The 17,932-nt window shown below is 45.7% G+C and overlaps 1 protein-coding gene across 1 annotated transcript in view; it reads right to left on the bottom strand.

Moving 5' to 3' along the window:
• Nucleotides 1-250: 250 nt before the first annotated feature.
• The window catches only part of ankmy1 (ankyrin repeat and MYND domain containing 1), a 76,425-nt gene continuing 58,743 nt past the window's right edge, over nt 251-17,932 (bottom strand). The window contains exons 15-16 of the mRNA XM_052018581.1: nt 9,961-10,127; nt 251-450 (exon numbers count right to left, since the gene is read on the bottom strand). Coding sequence (XP_051874541.1) covers nt 251-450; nt 9,961-10,127 — 367 coding nt within the window. The remainder of the gene's footprint in view (nt 451-9,960; nt 10,128-17,932) is intronic.

Raw genomic sequence — 17,932 nt, 5'->3', positions numbered from 1 at the left:
TCTAGTCTCATTCATCTGGCTCATGTTGGTTCAAAATTAAGTGATATCTCAGTTTTCAAATCCAACACACCAACCTTGTTTCAAACGACTCTTTAGTCTCAGTGCCTTCTGATCTGTTACCTCCTCTGGTCCCTCCAATCGCCAACATCTAATTCAGGCCTCTTGATCATCTCCCCAGATATAATTGCTCCAACGTTGGCCAGGTGTGTGAGAATAAACAGTGAGAAAAATCAGCAGATTGACAACAGATTTAATTGAAGCTGTAGTTGTCCAGATCCATGGACAGTGACGTTGAACGGCTCCAATCTAGTGATTCATCCTCCATTTCCCCCTTCCCTTCCATTCCCTCTTCCGCTTCCATTCCCTTTTCCGCTTCCATTCCCTCTTCTTCATCATCTGTTCCCTCTTTTCCCTTTGCTTCCCCTTTTTTCTTTTTGGATGAAGTACGAGCTGGAAATAGAAAGGAGATTAATTAGTAAATGGCACAAGGTTAGGACAAGAAATGACTATACGGCCCAATATTAGTGCACAAACTCTCTCCTTTATGTTCATTTCTCTAGAACAAAAAAAGTCTCCCATGCAAGCTAATCCGTCTGGTGCACAGACTCTCCCATGGAAGCTCATTCCTCCAGTGCACAAACTCCCTCATCAAAGCTCACCTAATTTAATAACTCCCCATCAAAGCCCATCTCTCAGGTCCACAAGCTCCCCCATTGAAGCTCATTCATCTGGTGCACAAGCTGCCCCTTCAAAGCTCACCTTTCTAGTATACCCATCAAACCCATCCCTATGATACACAACCCCACCGTCGAAGCACAACCCTTGAGTATACAAACTCTCCCACAGGTGCTCATTCCTCTTGTACTCAAACTCCACCATGAAAGCTCATCCCGTATGTAAACTCTCCCAATATATCCCTTCCTTCTGGTACATATACTCTCCCACTGACTCCCATTCCTCCCATACTCAAAATGTCCCATTGAAGCCTATGCTCTGGAACACAATTCTCCCACTGAATCCCATCTCCTGGTGTTAATGCTCCATGCAGTTATCCTTCCAGGCCACTCAACTTCCTTTGGAATCCATCCCAACATACCCTTGTTTCTACAACCAAGCCCATTCCTTCTAATTCTCCCAGGCTTCTCTTAACAAATCAGATCCAAGTGCACTGCAACTCTCTGATTGAAAAATATAGGATGTAGAACAATCAATCATTCCCTTTTCCAATAGTAACCCTGACTTCCCCATTGAACCCCCCCCCCCCCACCCCCGCAGTCCTATAGCACAGAAATAAGCCCTTCAGCCCACCATGTCCATGCCAAGCATTGACACTAATCCCATTTGCCTGCCTTATGTCCATATCCCTCGATGCCTTGTCTAATTAAGTGTCTGTCTAAAAGTCTTTTAAATTGTGATTGTATCTGACTCCACTGCCTCCTCTGGCAGTGAGCTCCAGATATCAACCACTCTGTGTAAAAAAAAACCTTCTCCTCAAATCCCCTTTAAAACTCCTTCCTCTCACCTTAAACTGACCATAGGAAAACAAATCTATCTTATCCATGTGCCTTATATTTTTACATACAGTACCTCTATCAGGTCACCCCTCAGCCTCCTTTGTTCCAGCGAAAACAAGCCCAGCCTATCCAATCTCTCCCATAACTCAAGTCCTCCAATTCAGGCAACAGCCTGGTGAATCTTCTCTGCACTCTCTCCAGCACAAACAGATCCTTAAACGCCTCTCTGTAATCTTACCCCTCTCATGTAAGCACAAGTCTCTGGTGCTGCAACTGTCCCATCAAAGGCCATCCTTCCCACTCTCAATCTAGACCCCACCCCCAACCCCCTGGTAGCTTTATTTCCCCCATCACAGTCCACATCTTCATAGTCAAAGCTATTCCCTAAATACCTACCCTCCAGTCAACTGTGTCATTAGAGCTGATTTTACTGGTTTCCAAATTATCCACAACATCAATGCCCTGGTGCCTTGCCCTACTCTAGGTTATTCCAAATGTTCCAATATCTGTTCCAGTTTTGTTTTTCTTTTAATTAAATCTGACTTTATTTAAACAGAAATGCTGGAAGAGCTCAGCCAGTCTGAGGAATGTTGACTGGTTTCTCTATTTACAGATGTTGAGTTCTTCCAGTATTTCTGTTTTTGTTTCTGATTCCAACATCTGCAGTTTTATTTGTTTTCCATTATTTAGATTGTGAGCTGCTAAATGTGCATCATGATTGCCAGTTAAAATGCTCCTGTACATTATGTTGCATTTGTTCTGCATCTCTGGGTACTGCTGACAAAGCCACATTTGTTATGTGTCCCTAATTGTTCAGAAGGTAGTTCCGTGGCTTTATCCAACCTGCTATTGACATCAGGGGACAGAAAGCGTTCAGTGGATGTGGATGTTAGAAATGACCCTCAAGTGAAACCAGGTGTTGTATTATTCCCTACAAAAATCATGGAAACACAATTCCAAAATGAGATTTTAAATAAAGGAATTAGTCAGTGTTTCTTAAAAGCAGCTGAGCAAGGTGCACTAGTTTTAAACATTTCCAGGGAAATTGGTTCATTTTATACAGGAGCACAATTTACTATTGAGAAGGCAACTCCACTCTGTAACTTCATTGGACTTAATTAAAACAGGTCAACTACTGGTGACAGAATTTGAAAAGCAGCATTGTTCATCAATTAGAATAATGACCTGACGAACAGGTGTTTCCCTCTGCCATGCCAGGAGAGAATGAAATGCGTTTCACACGTTCAATTAATATGTCTTGGAAGAGCACTTTACGCTGTTGGGAGACTAAAGAAGAAGTAAGTTTTGTCGACCTACATACTCTTGAATTTAATGTTTGATTAAAGGTTAGCGAGGAAGCAATGGTCCTGAAGTATTGCAACAGTGTAAAACAGTAGACGTCTACAATTAACCTGCTGCATTGGATTTTTTTTGCCATACTCCTAGTACCTCACTCTGACAGTTTTGCATTAAAAAAATCAAAAAGGTATTATGTGGGATCTTCTCCTTTGGCAGTTCCTCGGGATTGAGGATGACTTGCTTCCATTCCGTTTGTGGATTTGGAGGTGACTGATGAAGCCAGTGTGAGAATCACAGGTGCCTGACAGAAAGTGTGGTTGGGTAGTTTCTCAGATGGTCTGCTCCTTCCACTGGTTACACAGGGTGTCCGTGTGTTCCTTTTGAATGGACTTAAGGTTCTCAATATGATCCCAAATGTTCCTTTGAGTGGTCACCGGTCAGAGCTTCTCTGGAGTTCCCTAGGGATGTTGTATTTTTCAAGAAGGCTTGCAGCACATCCTTGAATCGTTTCCTCTGTCTGTCTGACAATCTCTTCCTGTGATTGAGCTCAAAATATTTTGGAAGTCTAGTACCAAGCATGCTTATCATGTTACCTACCCAATGGAGTTGAGTGTAACCAGGGCTTCAATGCTTCAAGCCTAGGAATGGATAATGATATTGTTCACTTTCAGTGAATTTGGAAGATTTTACAGGGACATTATTGGTGGCTTCTTTCCAGTGCCTGTTGTAGCTAGTCATCTCTCAGAAGTATATAGGACGGCAGAGATCACTGCTGCCAGGCAGACCACGAGTTTTGTACCTGTCTGAAGTCTTGATCTTCAAACACCCTTTTCCTCAGTTGACCACAGGCCACATTGAGGGCAGTGGGGAATTTTAGCCTCGATGTCTGCCTTCGCTGAGAGGTGGCTCCCAAGAAATGGGAAGTGGTTCATGTTTCCAGGTTCTTGAGTGTGAACTCTTAACAATGAATGGCAGTGTTGTAAAGTGGGGGCAGGTTGGTAGAGGACCTTGGTCTTGTGGATGTTGAGTACATGGTCCGTCCTCTCATATGCTTCAGTGAACAAGTCAGCCATGACTTGGAGCTTGGCCTCCAAGCACACACAAATACATGCACCGTTTACACAATGCGACTCAACTACTGAGGTTTTGGGTGACGTTGGCTGCAAAGTACAGTCACCATACATTGAACAGTTTCCCGCTAGTCCTGAAGATTAACATCACAAGGTAGGTTAATTGGCTGCTGTAAACTACCTCTTAGTGTAGATTGTGGTTAAAAAGCATCAAAGGGAAGTTGATGGGCTTGTGTGAGAGAAAAGGATGCAGGGAAATGGGGAGGGGGGGTGGAAATCAGACTGATGGGATTGCATGGACCCAGTGGGCCAAATGGCCTCCTGCATTGGTTTAAATATAAAAACATCTTATATAGCTTTGTGTTAAATTATGTGCTGATAGGCGACTGTAATTGGCTACTGTAGATCAACCCTCAGTGACAATTAAAGGCAAAAAGAATTAAAGGGGAATTAATAGGCATGTGTAAGATAGAGCAGAGGAATAGCGAAATAAGGGGGGGGGGGTAAAGGGATTCCCCAGAGAGTTAGCATGAATCCAATGGGCTGATTGGCCTGCTTCTGTGTTGTTAGTAATCCAAGATTCTCTTCACAGGTGCTACTTATGGTCAACTTCAGGGCAGACCATTCACTGTGGACACTCCATGGCTTCTGGAGACACAAGAGACTGCAGATGCTGGAACCTGGAGCAGCAAACAATCTGCTGGAAGAACTTAGTGGGTCAGGCAGCATCTGTGGGATGAAAGGAACTGTTGATGTTTCAGATCAAAACCCTGTATCAAGACTGACCCAAAATATTGACAATTCCTTCCCCCCCCCTGCCCCCCCCCAAAAGATGCTGCTTGAACCTCTGAGTTTCTCCAGCAGATTCTTTGTTGCTCAATGACTTCTGTTGCCTGGAAATTGACAGGTCAGGCATTGGGGATATATAGGTGTATATTCAAAACTGTCGTCCATCAGAACTTTCTCTCACAGTGGGTGGTGAACCTCTGAAATTCTCTGCCCTGGAGTGAGACCATTAGGGTTATTTAAAGAGCAGGTAGATTTTTTTTTAAAAGAACTGGGACTTGAAATTGCTTGGAACTAACACAGAAGAGGAGATGAGACCTGGGGTAGATCAGCCATGATCAAGTTGAATGGGGGGGGCAGGTTGGAGGGGCAGAGTGGTCGACACCTGCTTTGTGTGTTCCTATGTCTGAGAAGAGCTCTACTTGTGGAGTCACCCAGAGCTTTGACATTGATTTACTACTTGTGGCAACACCTCTGTTGACGCTGGTGTTTCAGGCCCAGGAGATAAAAGGACAAGGGTAGGCAGTGGTCAGTCCATCAGTATCTGTCAAAGGCAAGGATAATGCTCAGGCTGTATGGCAATGATTGACTAGTGATGTAGCAACATGATTGTATGCTTTAAAGAGTATATGTTTAATTCAGTTAATGGGAGGAGAGGGGAAATCTTGGTTTTGAAATGGTGCACATACATGCAATTTGGATTTTACCCTTTTAATTACATCCTTTCTAGACTGTAGGTCTGTCTTCTTTTGGGAACTGAAGCTTTGTTCGGTACAAGGCAAGTCCTGGTCACTGTGGACTCCTGGAAGGAGTTACAGGGAGTAGAAAAATAATCCACCCCTTTATCTGCAGCCACAGACACCGCAGTAAGCAACACCGTTTCAAGTCGTTTAAAAAAACTCGCAATCTTGAGAATGGGAAGACGCAGGACACCAGGGCACCCAGGCAGCAAGTGTAGCAGCTGGAAGCTAAGGGAAGGTCTCCATTGTTTCAGAAAACATGGCTGCAGGACAGGGCTGCAGGTAAAACTGAAACGCAGGGTCCTAAGGCACCCCCATTCCCCACCATCCTCCTGGCTAATGTACATTCTCTAGAACATAAAACTGAAGACTTCAGAGCAAGACTGCAGTACCAGAGGGACATCAGGGACTGCTGCGTACTCTGCTTCAGAGAGAGATGGCTCACTCCTAGCACTCCGGAAACAAGTGTTCCAGCCCGAGGGCTTCACCATCCACCGTATGGACCAGATGGTGACATCAGGTAAAGGCAGAGGCGGCAGTGTTGACTTCATGATTAACTCATCATGGTGCACAGATGTGGCAGTTTGGTCTCAGTCCTGCTCCCCCGACCTAGAACATCTGGCGGTCAACTCTTCCTGTGATTGAGCTCAAAATATTTAGGGAGTTTTCCACAGTCATCCTGGTAGCGGTGTACATTCCAGCCCTGGCAAATGTCAAGCTGGCACTGGAGGAGCAGAGCACCGTGATCAACGGCCACGAGACAGTGCATCCTGATGCCTTCCCAATCATCACAGGGGACTTCAACTAGGCCAGCTTGAAGAAGTCTCTGATAAACGACCACCGATATGTCACCTGCGGAACCGGAGGAGCCAACACACTTGATCACCATTACACCATCATGAACACTTACTGTGCCATCCTGCGCCTACACTTTGGCAAGTTCGATCACCTGGCTGTACTTCTACTCCCGACATATAGGCAGAGACCGAGGACTGCAGCACCAGTGGTGAGGACTGTGAAGGTATGGTCAAGAGAGGTAGAGGAGCGTTTACAGGACTGCTTTGAATCGGTGGACTGGACCATATTCAGTGATTCATCTTCAGATCTTAATGAATATGCCACGGCCATCACCGTCTTCATCATGACCTGCGTGGATGAGTGTGTGCCTTCGAGAACATACTGAGTCTTTCCCAAACCAGAAGCCCTGGATGAACCAGGACATTCACAGTCTGCTGAAGGCGAGATCTGTGGCATTCAAGATCAGAAATCTACAAGAAGTCCAGGTACGACCTACGGAAGGTCGTCATGAGAGCGAAAAGGCAATTCCGTGTGAAGTTAGAGACACAATCAGATGCATGACAGCTGTGGCAGGGTTTGCATGCCATTACTTCCTATAAAGCGAAATTTAACAGCATAAATGGCAGGGATGCCTCACTCCCCGATGAGCTCAATGCCTTCTATTCACGCTTTGAAAGGGACAATAACACTACATCTGTGTGAATCCCCACAGCATCTGGTGACCCTGTGATCTCCGTCTCAGAGGCCAAAGTCTGAACATCCTTAAAGAGGGTGAACCCTCGCAAGGCATCAGGCCCCAATGGTGTATCTGGTCGGGTACTGAAAACCTGTGCTGACCAACTGGCTGGAGTGTTCAAGGACATCTTCAATCTCTCACTGCTGCGGTCTGAGGTTCCCACCTGCTTCAAAAGGGCAGCAATCATACCAGTGCCCAAGGAGAGCTGGGTGAGCTACCTCAATGACTATCGCCCGGTAGCACTCACATCTAGTGTGATGAAATGCTTTGGGAGGTTGGTCATGGCTAGAATTAACTGCTGCCTGAGCAAGGACCTGGACCCGCTGCAATTTGCCCACCACCACAACAGGTCTACAGTGGATTCAATCTCACTGGCTCTCTATTCTGCTTTGGAGCACCTAGGCAACAGCAAGACATATGTCAGGCTGCAGTTTATCGATTACAGCTGTGTTCAACACCATCATCCCCTCAGTACTAATCAACAAGCTTCAAAACCTGGGCCTCTGTATCTCCCTCTGCAGCTGGATCCTCGACCCTTATCAGGAGACTACAGTCAGTGCGGATCGGTAGTAACATCTCCTTCTCACTTACCTCAAGGATGCACGCTGAGCCCACTGTTCTACTCTCTCTACACTCATGACTGTATGGCTAGGCACAGCTCAAATGCCATCTATAAATTCGCAGATGACACTACTGTTGTTGGTGGAATCTCAGATGGTGATCAGGAGGTGTACACCCAATGTCAGCAAGACCAGGGAATTCAGGAAGGAGAAGTCTGGAGAATACACACCAGTCTTCATTGAGGGGTCAGCTGTGGAAAGGGTGAGCAGCTTCAAGTTCCTGAGTGACCACATCTCAAAGGATCTATCCCTGGGCCCAACACATTGATGCAATCACAAAGAAGGCACGCCAAAGGCTCTACTTTGTTAGGAGTTTGAGGAGATTTGGTACATCACCAAAGACTCTTGCAAATTTCCACCGAGAGAATTCTGACTGGTTGCATCACCACCTGGTATGGAGACTCCAAAGTGCAGGATCAAAAGAGCTGGAGAGAGTTCCAGACTCAGCCAGCTCCATCACTGGCACAACCCTCCCCACCATCGAGGACATCTTCAAGAGGCACTGCCTCTAGGCGGCATCCATCACTAAGGACCCTCACCACCTGGGACATGCCCTCTTCACGTTACTACCATCGGGGAGGAGGTACAGGAGCCTGAAGACCCACACTCAACGTTTCAGGAACAGCTTCTTCCCCTCCACCATTAGATTTCTGAACAGTCCATGAACCTATGAACACTACCTCATTATTCCCCTTTTGCACTATTTATTTATTTTTGTAATTTATAGTAATTTTTATGTCTTGCACTGTACTGCTGCTGCAAAACAACAAATTTCATGACATATGTCAGTGATAATAAATCTGATTCTGATTCTTTAAACACAGGCTTGCTTTTTGCCCTAAAAGCCTCAATGACTCAGGGAAGCAGCCAACATAATCAAACACCCCTCCCACCCTGGTCATTCTTCCCCCCTTCCATTGAGCAGTAGATACAACAGCTTGAATACACACACCACCAGGCTCAAGGACAGCTTCTATCCCACTGTGAAAAGACTCTTGAACTGACCTCTTGTATGATAAAGATGAACTCTTGACCTCACAGTCTACCTCGTCATGGCCCTTGCACCTTATTGTCAGCCTGCACTGCACTTTCTCTGTAACTGTAACACTATATTCTGCATTTTGCTATTGCTTTTCCCTTTGTAATATCTCCATGTACCTATGGTTTGAAATGATCTGTCTGGATGCCATGCAAAACAAAGTTTTTCACTGTACCTCAGTACATGTGACAACAATAAACCAATTACCAATCAAGGATTCCTCCATGTATTCCCTAAACTCGCTCATTATGGAAAACTCTGATAATCTGCCGTCCATCTCCTCTGAACTCCTAATGATTTGGCATCATGCTTACGGGGTGCAAATTCCTGTGCTCCCTTATACACTTCAGGGTCCAGGTTTGCCCACTCCTCTTCAGCTCATTGGTGACCTGGTTCCAATGCTCCCTTTGAACTCACCAGGGCCCTGTTTCCTGTGCTCCCTTTAAACCTATTGGCTTCACTGGCAAATTTACTGTAATTCTGTGTAACATCTTAAAAAAGGGTAATTAAAAGTGGGTTAATAGAAATAACATCTAATAGTCTGACACCACCAAAGCCCCAAATGTACTGGATTTAGGAGTTTTATTGTGTATTGCCTAGCTCAAAAGTTTCCTAAATTTGGGATATGGGCTAAACGCGGGCAAATCAGACGAGCTTAGGTAGGCATCTTGGTCAGCATGGACAGGTGGGGCCAAAGGGCCTGTTTCCATGCTGTATCACTCTCTCTGCCCTCCAGAGTCATACACCACCAAAACAGGCCCTTCAGCCCAACTCATCCACGCTGAATATGGTGCCCACCAAGCTAATCTCATTTGCCTGCATTTGGCCCATATCCTTCTAGACCCCTCCTATCCATTTACTTAATTCAAATGTCTTTTAAATGTTGTTAATGCACCTGCCTCAACCACTTTCTCTGGCAGCTTGTTCGATATATGCACCACCCTCTGCATGAAGAAGTTATCCCTCAGGTCCCTTTTAAATCTTTCCCTTTTCACCTTAAACCTCTGCCCTCTAGTTTGTAGTTCCCCTTCCCTGGGAAAAAGAACATGTGTGTTAACCCTATCTGTGCCACTCATGATTTTATAAGGTCACCCCTCAATCTTGTATGCTGCAAGGAATAAAGTCCTAGACTGTCCAACCTCTCTGTAACTCAGGCCTTCAAGTCCTGGCAGCAACCTCATAAATCTTTGCACACTTTGCAATTTAATGACATTGTTCCTATAGCAGGGTGACCAAACCTGTACACAATACTCTCTAAGTTCCCCTGATCTTAAATAAGACACTCTGCTGGAGCTGTAACTGGGCTCACGTTGAGGAGCTGACTGGGTTGTGAAGGGTTTTGCAGGTGAAGTTTGTACCTTTTCCTTTCATGAGGTGGCACTCGTGCTTGTGGAATTCATTCCAAGACGCCAGCTTGCAGGCCTTGCTGCAGTAATACACCTCCTTACACCGGCTGCATGCAATCAGATGAACCCCCACTGAGCGTCCACAATAGTAGCAGAACTTGAACTTGAACAGCTGTCTCCTGTGGGAGCAGAAACACTGTTAGCCAAGGCCGTGGGTTGTGGAATGGGCGGGCGTCACCAGGGGTGCACTCTTCCTCCAGGGACCGCCAGTAGGCTCTGAATTAAGTGCTGGTAAATGGGATGAGTGCAGATGGTGCTTGATGGTCAATACGGGCAAGGTGGGCCAAAGGGCCTGTTTCTTGGTATTGGTTTATTATTGTCACTTGTACCGAGGTACAGTGAAATGCTTGTCTTACAAACCGATCGTACAGGTCAATTCATTACACAGTGCAGTTACATTGAGTCAGTACAAAGTGCATTGATGTAGTACAGGTAAAAACAATTGCAGAGTAAAGTGTTACAGCTCCAGAGAAAGTGCAGTGCAATAAGGTGCAAGGTCACAACAAGGTAGATCGTGAGGTCAGAGTCCATCTCCTTGTATAAGGGAACCGTTCAATAGTCTTATCACAGTGGGGTAGAAGCTGTCCTTAAGTCTGGTGGTACGTGCCCTCAGGCACCTGTATCTTCTGCCCGATGGAAGAGGAGAGAAGAGAGAATGTTCCGGGTGGGTGGGGTCTTTGACTATGCTGGCTGCTACACCAAGACAACAAGAGGTAAAGACAGAGTCCAAGGAGGGGAAGCTGGTGTCCATGATGCGCTGGGCTATGTCCATAACTCTCTGCAGCTTCTTGCGGTCTTGGGCAGAGCAGTTGCTGTACCAAGCCGTGATACATCCAGATAGGATGCTTTCTATGGTGCATTGGTAAAAATTGGTGAGAGTCAAAGGGGACAAACCAAATTTCTGTGCTGTATGACGACTGAGGGTAGTTGGGGTGGGATTTGTGGACTGTTTAAACAGATGCAAGTGTGTGGTATCTCTATCGCTCTGAGGGTTTCAATCTCTGTGGTGGTGTCAGGCAGAATAGGGGTGACAAAGGAGAGGGCTAAAGCCACAGGGCTTCCTGCTCAGGGTCAGCAGCACTCACCACTGTGCCCTCTGACCTGCTAGGATGGCAGTAGCTGGCTTTGGAGCAACCAGCCCATTGCCCTTTCCCAGGACTTTTCCCAGAGCTGAAATGGTTGCCACAAGAGCACACAGGTTTAAGGTGCTGGGGAATAGGTACAGAGGAGATGTCAGGGGTAAGTTTTTTACTCAGAGAGTGGTGATTGCGTGGAATGGGCTGCCGGCAACGGTGGTGGAGGCAGATTCGATAGGGTCTTTTAAGAGACTTTTGGATAGGTACATGGAGCTTAGAAAAATAGAGGGCTATGGGTAAGCCTAGTAATTTCTAAGATAGGGACATGTTTGGCACAACTTTGTGGGCCGAAGGGCCTGTATTGTGCTGTAGGTCTTCTATGTTTCTATTCAGCTGTGTATGGACCACCATACCAAACCTGCCCCTGTTCTTACCTGGCACCTATAAATACACAGCTGGATAATAATCAGATTTGGATGATATCACACCGCCCCCCCCCCCCCCATGATCTCCCACCCTCTGACTTGTTAGATGCCACTGTCATCAATTTCAGCATCAGATCGTACTGACCAAGTGAACAACTTTAACAGATTTGCAATGCCCACTGTGCAGTTCCGCACGCACGGACCCTAATCCAACTCCCTGCCCAATCCTCGTTTCAAGAACAGGGGAGCACCTTTGTCTGAAGGATGTTCTGCAGCTGGGAATGAGCTTGGTAATGGCCTGAATCTGCTGTGTGTTTTAGGATTCTTGCAGCTGCTGCGAGGGAGGGAAGGAGAGAGGAGAGAGAAAGGGCAGGAAGTTACAGGTTGGCGGGGGGAGAGAAGTGGGGGAAGGGGGAGGAGGGAGAGGGAAGGAGATATTCAATCTTTCAGTTAGGACACAGCCTAAAAATTTCTAAAAACTTTGTTTAAGCTAAACCATCAGTTCAGCTTGCAGGAGAAAGAAAACCTGCCATAAAATGTGGACTACATTTGACCTGATGGACTTTTCTGCCAAACGCAGTCATGGAATCCTTTCCCTTCAACACCACTGCACGATGGGAATCAGCCTGGATTACATTTTCAAGTCTCTGGTAGTTGAGGGCTGTGAACCATAAGAATAAGGAGTGGGACTAAAATTCCATCTTCCATTCCCAAGTGCATTCCATACTTTGCTTTAACCACCAGTTCTATAAACAGTTAAAAGTGGGGAAATGCAGGAGTTTCCTATTCTGAGTACCTTGTAAATTCCTAATGGTCCAAATCAAATGGACCATGTTTAAGTACTAACTCGTGCTCCAGCACTAGGAAGTCAAGTTAAACTTGGCAGACACATCCAGCCCAAATGCTACAACTGTGATGACAGGGCCCAACAGATGCACAGGGATGCAAAAGTCTACCAAGGCAAGAGCTGGGTAAATCGGCAGCAAGAACTCTTCACCTTCGAGAATGAATGAGCTCAGCATCTCAGGGACTCTGTGGAATTAGTGAATGCTTTCAGCTCAGTCTAAGACAGAACAAACTCACTATGGTCTGGTGAAACATGGTAGCTTCAGCTGGGTCCAATGAGGGCTTCTACTCCGACCTCCAAAAATCCTAGTCCCAAACAGATCCCCTGGGCAACTTCCACTCCTGGGTGGGGAAAATGCAAGCCTCCAGCAACCCATGATTAGTGCAGAAGGAGTAGGGAAGGTTAATTGCAAGAGAAAATATTTGGGGTACAGTCCTGTCATAACCAACACCACCTTGTTACAGGGACACGCACAAGACCTCATGGCAAGACAAGCATTAATGACTAGGTCATTGTCTAAGTGAGGACCACCAAGATGTTGACATCACACGCCACAACAGACACCTATGACTGCCAGACTGACTACTGCTTAATCCACTCCTTTATCTCCATTAGCCTGGCCTCAAAAGATCAGTGTTCACAGAAGTTTTGCCTCAAGGACAATGTTGAAGCTCTCAAGGTCCCCACAAAGGCAACTCTTCTCTGTCGACTTCCAGCCTGTGGAAGCTGTGGAGTATCTACAGTTGATGGGCTGTTCTGAAGTCCACTGTAACTGAGATCTGTGAAAAGACTCATGACTTCTCTACCAAGAAGAATGAGGACAAGTTTGATGAGAAAGGCCAGGAGATCAGGGAGCTAATTATCCTTAAACATAAGGTTTTCTGGGATTGGAAGTCAGAGAGTCAAAGAGTACAGAGGCCCTTTGGCCCATCATGTCCATGCCAACCATCTAGAGCCAATCCATTTATCAGCACTTGATCTGCATACTTCTATGCCTTGGTGATTCAAGGAGTTGTCTCAATACGTCTTTAATATGAGAGTATCTCCTCCACCACCACAATAGGAAGGCAAACACTCTCTGGGTGAAAAAAATTCTTCCTCAGATTCTCTGTAACTCTCTTACCTCTCAGTCTAAACCTTATATACCTCTGTTATGGGAAAACTACCTTTTCTACCTCTGGTGCCACCTTCTGATATCTCTACCCCTCATAATTTTATATACTTCAATGTCCTCTCTTAAACTCCTCCACTCCTGGAAAATCAAAACTAGCCTCCCCATTCGGCCCTCATAACTGAAGCGCTTCTGGTTGACTGAAGAAATGGGTGTTTGAAGGTCAAGAACTGGCACAAAACTCATGGTCTACTGGGCAGCAGTGAGACTTGGAGTAACTACCACAGGCACCTCAAAGCGCAAAAAAGATACCACCAACATTGCCTCCACTAAATCCACTGTAAGGATAAGCAAACCAAGACTGTCCCTAATTACACTGAGTTGGGTTTGTTGGGTAAGTCACCTCGTCTGCACTCCCAACAGCAGGCTCATACTCTGTTCCGAGCTCTGTTGTTTGGTTGGTGGACAGAGAGTGGGATTGAAGTATATACTCAAAGCCTCTTTGCAGAAATGTGACGTCTTCACTGACTCCTGAGAACTTCTGACATGCAACCACTCAAAGCATAGCAGGAGCTTTCAGGACGGCTCTAGGCTCACAACACTCCCAGGAACAGCATTCCTCCTATTATGGCCATTGGGTAACCTCAAGTTTTCCTTTGGGTTAACACTGGTGGCTATGGTTCAAGCTGCCTAGACTCCAAGCTCTGGATTTGTTGGTATTTTTCAACCCCCACATAACCATTGAGCTTGGAAGCCAATGGCAAACACTCTGCCAAACTCAGCACCAACTGGAGTTTGAACCTGAGACCCCTTGAATAAATCACTCAGCTCCAATACCCAGAATGCTTTGATGCAAAGAAAGTAAGAACCTGTTAATTAAGGACAAAATCCATGGCAGGGCATCAGAAGCTTGGAAAGGATGCCCTGGTCTGCAGTGATTCACCTCCAACAACCTTACAAACGTGAACACTGGAAGAAACTATTAAAAACAATGTGCAAAGGAACTCCATACTTGGTGACCCAAGGAAAGATTTAGTTACTGCAGGGGATCACTGGAGACCTGGGCGGGTGGGGTAGGAAAAGGAGGAATGTGTAACATGATGTATTTTAGTCTTTTAGAGACATTCAGTTGAGCGATGATGAACAGAGTGGATAGAGAGATGTACAAGGGAGATAGTCCCTGGAAACTATTTCATCATTCAGGAAGATCATGATCTGTGACTAAAATGCACATACTTGTTTTTGCACTATCAATTATTTTCTATCAATTATTATCTATCAATCTCACATTTAAAGTGATGATTGACCCAGGATCAATTGTAGTTTGCAGAAATTGGTTCCAAGCTTCTATCTGAAAGGCCTAGCACTAATTTTTAGGCTCCCCAACCAACAGAACTAGTTTTTCTCTATCCATTCCCGGCAGTTCCCCTTAATCTCTTGATAATGTTGATCAAGGAAGTGAGAGGGAATACTGTGGAGCAAGGTGTACCCTTGCAAGAGCAAGTGGCTCCTCAGACATGGGTCAGCATTCAACCGTAGTCTGGATAATCTTCAGAGTGTTATCACAAGGATATAAGAATGTAAGGAAGAGGAGCAAGTCTAAGCTATACTGTCCATTGAGCCTGATCTACTATTCAATATCAGTTGTCTGAACTTCCACATCAACTCCACTATCCTATTTTATGTTCCTTGATTGCCTCAGTGAACAAGATTAGACTCATCAACTGAGCATCCACAGCCAGCTGGAGAAGAGAATTCCTACGACACGCAACCCTCCAAGTGAAGACATTTCTCCACATCTCCTAATGACAGGCTCTTTATTCTGAGCCTTTGACAGAAGAAACAGCTTTAGCATCTACTCTGTCATGCCCTCTATGAATACCATGAATCACCTCTCATCCCTCTAACTCAAGGAATCAAAGGACATGCAGCCATGGCAGCAAAACGGAGCCGTGACGATGTAACGGTGGGCAGGCTGGCTCAATGATACAGACAGGATATCCGCAAGTGTCACTGGGGGCTGAGATTCTTGGCAACCTGTGATCAAATGGCCAAAGTCACCCTGATTGGACAAGCATCAATACATTCCAGTGCTCAGCTGGAACTGGGCAGCACAGTGGCACTGCTTGTAGAGCCACTACCTCACGGCTCCAGTGATCCGGGTTCAATCCCGACCTCAGGCACTGTCTGTGTGGAGCTTGCATGTTCTCCCTGTGATGTGGGTTTCCTCTGGGTGCTCCGGTTTCCTCCCACATCTTGAAGACATGCAGGGTGGTGGGTTAATTGACCACTGTAAAATTGCCAATAGTGTGTAGGTGAGGGGTAGAATCTGGGGGTAGTTGATGGGAATGTGGGGAGAATAAAATGGGTGAGGGTAGGATTAGTATAAATGGGTGGTTGATGTTTGGTGTGGATCCGGTGGGCTGAAGGACCTGTTTCCCTGCTCTTTCTCTCTCCACGACTCCACTAGAGCTCAGTCTTGGGTAGTTGGATAAGCCATGGTTCCAATGGTCAGACCCTATGCTCTCTTCCGTTCAATAAGTGAGGTTGATCTTTAGTGGGAAAGCTTTCATTCTGTATCTGTGCAAATTTCTCAGTACCTTCCCAATAACAGGCTGACTGAGCAGGGTAAAACAAACAAGACCGCCGAGAGTAGCATACAAGCATTGACCCATCCAGAGAGGGACAAAGGAAAACAGTAGCTGCTGAGGATCACCAAAGTCACTCTGAACAGCCGCCCCCGCAAACTCATCACCAAACACTGAGACCTGGGACTCAACACCTCCCTCTGCCACTGGATCCTTGACTTTCTGACCAAAAGACCGCAATTAGTGAGGATAGGCAGCAGCACCTCCAGCACGATGTTCTCAACACTGGTGCCCAACAAGGCTGCGTCTTCAGCCCTCTACTCTAGTCCCTAGACATTCATGACTGCGTGGTCAGGTTCTGCTCTAACTCTATCTACAAGTTTGCAGATGATACCACAGTTGTGGGTCATATCTCAAATAACGATGTCGGAGTACAGGAAGGAGATAGCAAGCTTAGTGACATAGTGTCATGACAACAACCTTTCCCTCAATGTCAGCAAAACAAATGAGCTGGACATTGACTTCAGGAAAGGGGGCGGTGTACATGCACCTGCCTACATCAATGATGCTGAGGTTGAGAGGGTTGAGAGCTTCAAGTTCCTAGGAGTGAACATCACTGATAGCTTGTCCTGGTCCAACCACATAGACGCCACAGCCGAGAAAGCTCACCTGCACCTCTACTTCCTCAGGAGGCTAAAGAAATTTGGCAGGTCACCTTTGACACTCACCAATTTTTATGGATGCACCATAGAAAGCATCCTATCTAGATGCAACATGGCTTGGCATGGGAACTGCTCTGCCCAGGACCACAAGAAACTGCAGAAAGTTGTAGACACAGCCCAACGCATCATGGAAACCAGCCTCGCCTCCATGGACTCTGTCTATACCTCTCGCTGCCTTGGTGAAGCAGTCAGCATAATCAAAGACCCCACCCACCCAGGTCATTCTCTCTTCTCTCCTTTCCCATCAGGGAGAAGATACAGGAGCTTGTACCATCAGGCTCAAGGACAGCTCCTATCCCACGGTGATAAGATTATTGAACGGTTCCCTAATATGATGAGATGGACCCTTGACCTCACAATCTACCTTGTTTGATCTACCTGCAATACACTTCCCTGTAGCTGTGACACTTTACTCTGTATTCTCTTATTGTTTTTACTCTGTACTACCTCAATGCACTCTGTACTACCTTAATGCACTGTGTAATGAATTGATCTGTACGAACGGTATGCAAGACAAGTTTTTCACTGTTCCTCGGTACAAGTAACAATAATAAACCAATAACAATACCAATTTGTTCAATGAAACATTAAATGGTCTGTGGCTTACAAATACTTTGCGGAAGCAAGATGCTAAGTGATCAGTACGGAGAAAACAGAGCAACTAATTCAGAAAACACTTAGTGTCTGAGTAGGAGCCAGAGGTTGGTGTAAAGCATTGGAAATCACTTTGTGCAAGTGGGAAAGCAGAAAGGATATTGATTTCTTATTTACTATATTGACATGATATTCTTAATGGAACTGTAGATTAGAACTTTATGTTCTAAAGTCAGAGAATTTAGCAAGTTCTCCAATTTGGAGAATGGCGAATCTACTTTTTGATCTCTTTGTTACCCATCTGCCCATCACCTTCTACTACCCCTCAACATTACCATTATATTATACCAGAAGAAAAAAAATACTAGCTTGGATCAACCTAGGTATCGAATGCAGATTCAAAACTTGCTCCCAGCCGAGCTGACTTTCCAAAGTCTTCCATAAGAATATCTCGAGGTGGTGGAGGCAGATATACTCATGTCATTTAAAAAGAATCAACATAAGTACTTGCATCACCAAGGAACAGAAGACCCAATGTGAGTAAATGGGACTAATATAGAT

This window comes from Pristis pectinata, chromosome 6, assembly GCF_009764475.1.
Source record: "Pristis pectinata isolate sPriPec2 chromosome 6, sPriPec2.1.pri, whole genome shotgun sequence".
NCBI classification, from domain to species: Eukaryota; Metazoa; Chordata; class Chondrichthyes; order Rhinopristiformes; family Pristidae; genus Pristis; species Pristis pectinata.
Note: the sequence above shows the minus strand (reverse complement) of the source record. Positions and strands in the feature narration are given on the sequence as shown.